We start from the raw sequence: 6270 nt of genomic DNA, 5'->3' as shown, positions 1-6270 counted from the left end.
GGGTCATTCTATTAGGTTAAAATTAATCTAATAATGATAGTCCAAATTCTGATAGGTTAGCTGTAGTCGGCTATAATTGTGTCTTATAACAATAACAGTCTGTTATATTTCGGATTCTCTGGCCAGTATTTCGGAGAGTCCCATATTTCGGACTCTCAGAGCTACTAAACTCAAACATCTAGATGGTTTTTTTAAATATTGATTCTATAGGGTTTTTTTAATACGTTTGTATAGTTTGTCAACCTAGCAGGTTAAAACTAATCTATTAATCATAGTTTAAAATCTAATAGGCTTTTATCCAGCCGCGCAGTCTGTTATAATTGTGTCTAGTAACAACAGTCTATCTGCTATATTTCGGACTCTCTGGCCAGTGATCTCTGGTGGTAGTATGTGAAGTAGAAGCAGAGGGTGAGCAGGAGAAGGACTGTGCCCAGAAGACCCATGAACAGCAGGGCTGACAAGAATGCCGCCACCAGGGGCTCCGGAATCACATCACTGTCCTGTTATATTAACAAACCAAATTATAATTAACAAGGATAGCCTGTTGCTATGAAAGCAGCTCATTAAGCTACCACCACAATAACTAAAAAACACTTTTCCCTCAAACATGTCATTTTTGGCTCATTGTTTGCTGAAAGGATCTGAGCGAAAGCCTAGAATTTGATCATGTTCAAAGCTATAGTAAGTTACGCATATTAGACAATGGAATTATGGAATTGTAATTTGAATAAACCATTATTCCGATCTTAGGAGAAAACAACAAATTAAGCTGCCTATCGAGTTGTCTTTGTTTAAAAAAATACTTAACACCAAAATAGCCGGTTACTGTGCAAACAGCACAGAATGTTCCGACCATAGTCTTAAAAAATACAAAAAAATTACAAAAAATACAATTTTTCTGCGCTGTGTGAAAAAAAGATTTGAACGAAAAAATAGAACTTGGGCGACAATCAGATTCAAGCATTCACAATCAGATTTAAGCAGAATCAACAATCAGATTCAAGCAGGCCAATTGGAAAACGAGTTTTGTAGAAAATTGACTAGAAAAAGTTTTGATTCCCAAAATGAAACTAAAAAACTACAAAAACTAGTTTTATTTGCTTAAAATTAAATTTTAAGGTCTGAAATTAGGCATAACTCAGCTGTTGTAAGCCTGCTTGTTTTTTTATTCGCTCGAATTAAGACAAAAAATTAAAAATTTCATATCGATTTTTCTCAACACTGGGAAAACTTTTGTTAATTTTTTTTTGTCGTCCGAGTCACGACTGAAAGGGCTTTATTATGATATATCATTCTACACAGTCAAATGATTTTTTGTGGTAGCTGATTTTGCGTGGAAAAAAATTTAAACACACTCGAATAAAAACACTTTTCCCTCAAACATGTCATTTTTGGCTGATCGTTCGCTGAAAGGATCTGAGCGAAAGCCTAGAACTTGATCATGTTCAAAACTATAGTAAGATACGCTTTTTAGACAAATTTTGTGTCAACAATGGAATTATGGAATTATAATTTAAATAAAAAATTATTCCGATCTTAAGAGAAAACAAAGAATTAAGCTGCCTATCGAGTTGTCTTCGTTTATAATAACACAAGAATATCCAGTTACTGTGAAAACAGCACAGATTTTACCGACCATAGTCTTAAAAAAATATTTTAAAAAAATATAAAAAAAATACCAAAATACAATTTTTCTGCGTGGTGTGAAAAAAGATTTTAACGAAAAAAATAGAACTTGGGCGACAATCAGATTCAAGCAATCACAATCAGATTTAGGCCGATTCGACAACCAGATTCAAGCAGGCCACTTGGAAAACGAGTTCAAAGCTATAGTAAGTTACGCATATTAGACAATGGAATTATGGAATTGTAATTTGAATAAACCATTATTCCGATCTTAGGAGAAAACAACAAATTAAGCTGCCTATCGAGTTGTCTTTGTTTAAAAAAATACTTAACACAAAAATAGCCGGTTACTGTGCAAACAGCACAGAATGTTCCGACCATAGTCTTAAAAAATACAAAAAAATTACAAAAAATACAATTTTTCTGCGCTGTGTGAAAAAAAGATTTGAACGAAAAAATAGAACTTGGGCGACAATCAGATTCAAGCATTCACAATCAGATTTAAGCAGAATCAACAATCAGATTCAAGCAGGCCAATTGGAAAACGAGTTTTGTAGAAAATTGACTAGAAAAAGTTTTGATTCCCAAAATGAAACTAAAAAACTACAAAAACTAGTTTTATTTGCTTAAAATTAAATTTTAAGGTCTGAAATTAGGCATAACTCAGCTGTTGTAAGCCTGCTTGTTTTTTTATTCGCTCGAATTAAGACAAAAAATTAAAAATTTCATATCGATTTTTCTCAACACTGGGAAAACTTTTGTTAATTTTTTTTTGTCGTCCGAGTCACGACTGAAAGGGCTTTATTATGATATATCATTCTACACAGTCAAATGATTTTTTGTGGTAGCTGATTTTGCGTGGAAAAAAATTTAAACACACTCGAATAAAAACACTTTTCCCTCAAACATGTCATTTTTGGCTGATCGTTCGCTGAAAGGATCTGAGCGAAAGCCTAGAACTTGATCATGTTCAAAACTATAGTAAGGTACGCTTTTTAGACAAATTTTGTGTCAACAATGGAATTATGGAATTATAATTTAAATAAAAAATTATTCCGATCTTAAGAGAAAACAAAGAATTAAGCTGCCTATCGAGTTGTCTTCGTTTATAATAACACAAGAATATCCAGTTACTGTGAAAACAGCACAGATTTTACCGACCATAGTCTTAAAAAATATTTTAAAAAAATATAAAAAAAATACAAAAATACAATTTTTCTGCGTGGTGTGAAAAAAGATTTTAACGAAAAAAATAGAACTTGGGCGACAATCAGATTCAAGCATTCACAATCAGATTTAGGCCGATTCGACAACCAGATTCAAGCAGGCCAATTGGAAAACGAGTTTTGTAGAAAATTTACTTAAAAAACGAAAAAGTTAAACAACTTTTAAATTTTTTTCCGGAAAATTTTTGCTTTTTTTGAAGTTTTGATTCCCAAACTGAAACTAAAAAAACTCCAAAAACTTGTTTTACTTGCTTGAAATTAAGTTTTAGGCATAACTCAGCTGTTGTAAGCCTGCTTGTTTTCTTTATTCGCTCGAATTAAGACAAAAAATTAAAAACTTCATACCGGTTTTTCTCAACACTGGGAAAACTTTTGTTAAATTTTTTATTGTCGTCCGAGTCACGACTGAAAGGGCTTTATTATGGTATATCACTCTACCCAGTCCGATGATTTTTTGTGGTAGCTGATTTTGCGTGAAAAAAAAACTAAAACACCCCGAATACAAAGTTCCTCCCCATTTTCAATGGTCGGAACAACAAGGATCACTGATTGCTGTGCAAACAGCACAAAATATTCTTATCCTACTCATTTTCATATTGAAAAATTTTGATGCGGTATATTATAGAAGATTTTACTTTTTTGAAATGTTTTTTTTTTGTGGTCTACGGCGAAGTCGCAAACAGTTTTAATTTTGAGAACAATTCAACAACAAAATGTGCAGTCCACTCTAAAAAGCAGCTATAAAATTGAACAAAATATAGTGTAAGTTTTGTGCCCACCATTGAAAAAGAGGATGAGTTTTGTCGTCGACTGGGGTTTAATTACCAGTTACCACAAATTCTCGTCGGATTGAGTTGAGTGATGTGTCAAATTGAAACGTTTTCAGTCGTAATTCGAATGACACAAAGAATCTCCAACATTTTTTAATTGTCAAGAAAAACCGTTATGAAACTTTTGGCTTTGATTCTAATTATGACAGTTAAAAGAGAGCAAGTAGACTGATTAAAGAAGGCTTATTCAAAAATTAACTTTTATCAAAAACTTCAAAACTTAGTCTTATTCCAATAAAAATAATTTTCTGGTTTTTCAAAAAACTATTAAAAAAAGGTTGTCGATGTACTGAACATATTGAAGGACAAATAATTATTTCTCTGTGATAGATTAACATCAGATAAAATTGAACATTTTGATAAAATTTTTTTGAGTTTTTGTTAATTTATGTTAGCCTAGTATTGAAACCTAATTTTTCTAAGTAGATTTTAGGACAAAATCCTCAACTGGGCGTAATTGTTCCCTCCAGGGAGTCATGTATGCTCATTCTAGAAAAAATTTAGTGTTTATTACTATTGTATTAATAATTTTTTTTAGATTATTTTTTAGTATTTTTTTTCTTTTTAATATCACCTTGATGTGGTGCGGAACCATGAAGTGCATGAGCTCAGTGAGATTGTAAAATTCCTTGTCTCGCTCCATCCACTCCGCCACCCGGTAGTACACCTAAAAGAAGACAACACTTGGGGTGAATTGATTAACACCGCCTCAAATTACTCACATATGCGATAGTTGATCCAGTTTGTCTATTCACATTTAACCACTCTTGAGTTTACTGAGGCATTTTTGCCCCAAATGAATTGGGTAGAAATGCGTGAGAGACGAAATAATGTACCACATTCGTTGCTGTTAAGCCATGTGTGTTTCAAGCCCTGCTCTCGATAGTGTGCTAAGGAAAATTGTGTTAATGGTACGGTACCATAATTTACTCCTAAGAATTGTAAACATGAAGTAATTCCAAGTCTAACTGGTTACCCATGAAGTAGTTAGATTTGAATTTACTTAATCTGCGTACTTTTATAAAAACACTTAAGGTTATATGCATTTTTTTCCTGGCAAAAGTTCCTTTTTTTGTTTTTTTTTGGCGAAATCCGCTTAAAGATGAATTAGAAATGATCAAATAGTTCAAAACTTTATAAATATTTAAATTCAAATACAAATTCTAATATAGAAAAAATTATTGGTCCACAAAAATCAAAAACATCTTATATCAATTTCTGCTCTGAGACACCTGTGAACGGACCTAGAGGTCAAACAGTGCTCTCCTAGGCGGTAAATTTGTTCGCGTGCTTTGTTAATTTGCTTATATAAATAAACAGTTTTTATATAATTATGATTATACATGGCCCCACCTACCTGCATAACAGGGTGAACATCTTCCCCCTCCCCCTCCTGCAAGGTCAAGGTCGTCTGTTGTTGCTGCTGCTGGATTCGGATAGAGTTCAGAAGAGTTCGTTGACCTTGACGCAGCTGACGCAACATGGGGTCATCGTGGTTCAACCAGTTGATGCGTGAATAGACCTTCGAATCGTCCATTTCAATCAGTGAAAATAAATTTTAATTATTGTATCCAGCAATTTGAGGAGTTTACTCAGAGGATTTCAAAAGTTTTGAAAGTTTCCACAACGTGAATCTATTTTTTGAAATTGTTTAACAAATGTTAAAACGTGGTCCTATTTTTCGAAGTTTTGCGAAATTTTTGCAATTTATCTTCAAAAATTTAATAGAACCAAAACTTTTTCAAAAAGTTGAAACGAAAGATTAATTATTTGCTTCAAAATGAATAAAAATATAGTTGAAACACAAACTAAAAAAAGAAACAAAATTTTCAATCGAGTTTAATATGTAACTGAACACCGCAATAAATCAATTTGATCTCAATCCTCCGAGAAAGTGAAATTTTCAATACGATTGAAGATAGCAAATGGTCCAACAGGTGAAATTCAATGATGCGCAAAATTTTTCTTTGTTATCTGACATCGGCTTGTCAAGAAATGGGGCTTGGTGTTTTTTTTGCAAATTGTTAAATTGAAATTTCAAAAAAAAACAACGTGCGAAAAAATATGAAATACTGCTAATGATATTAACTGATTTTCTTGTTTTCCCGTCCACACAATTAAACTTTGCTTTTGGCGAATAAACCATTAATAAATGCGATTCCTTTAATAAAATAAGAAAAGTCAGAACTGACTATTTCAAATAATTTTTGGAAATTTTGACAAAATGCGTTTTTGGCAAAAAATGTGTCTTCAAATATGGTGGGCGGCATCATGAAAACTTTTTGAGTTGGTAAGCGGAAAATGTATGAACAATAGTGAAAAGTAGCTCTCTCGGGCGGAAAAGAGTCAAACTCCCGACGGCTCGAGATTTTTTAACAGTTAATTTGTTTACCTTTTTTATAATAAAAAAACACGTTGTAATCACGGTTCATGCGTAAATATGTCTGCTTAGCCAAAGACGAATCTAAGAATAAATCTGACGCAAATGATATTATAGTTCTGAAAAGCGATGGAGAAGTTACTTAGGACTCTCAGTCGAAAGGTCTGTGGGTCGAGACCCACCATGATCCGATTCATGATCGGTGCTT

General features: G+C 32.8%; 1 protein-coding gene across 1 annotated transcript; it reads right to left on the bottom strand.

The window, feature by feature from the left end:
- Nucleotides 1-217: 217 nt before the first annotated feature.
- LOC134840425 (uncharacterized) lies at nt 218-5616 on the bottom strand. The gene is made up of 3 exons (XM_063856214.1): nt 5040-5616; nt 4257-4349; nt 218-500 (listed from the first exon to the last, which is right to left on the bottom strand). The coding sequence occupies exons 1-3, from the start codon at nt 5217-5219 to the stop codon at nt 348-350; spliced, it is 426 nt and encodes a 141-aa protein (XP_063712284.1). The 5' UTR covers nt 5220-5616; the 3' UTR covers nt 218-347.
- Between the last annotated feature and the right edge of the window lie 654 nt (nt 5617-6270).

The sequence above is a fragment of the Symsagittifera roscoffensis genome, chromosome 2 (genome assembly GCF_963678635.1).
Source record: "Symsagittifera roscoffensis chromosome 2, txSymRosc1.1, whole genome shotgun sequence".
In the NCBI taxonomy this organism is placed as follows: Eukaryota; Metazoa; Xenacoelomorpha; order Acoela; family Convolutidae; genus Symsagittifera; species Symsagittifera roscoffensis.
This window is presented reverse-complemented; position numbering and strand designations above follow the sequence as displayed.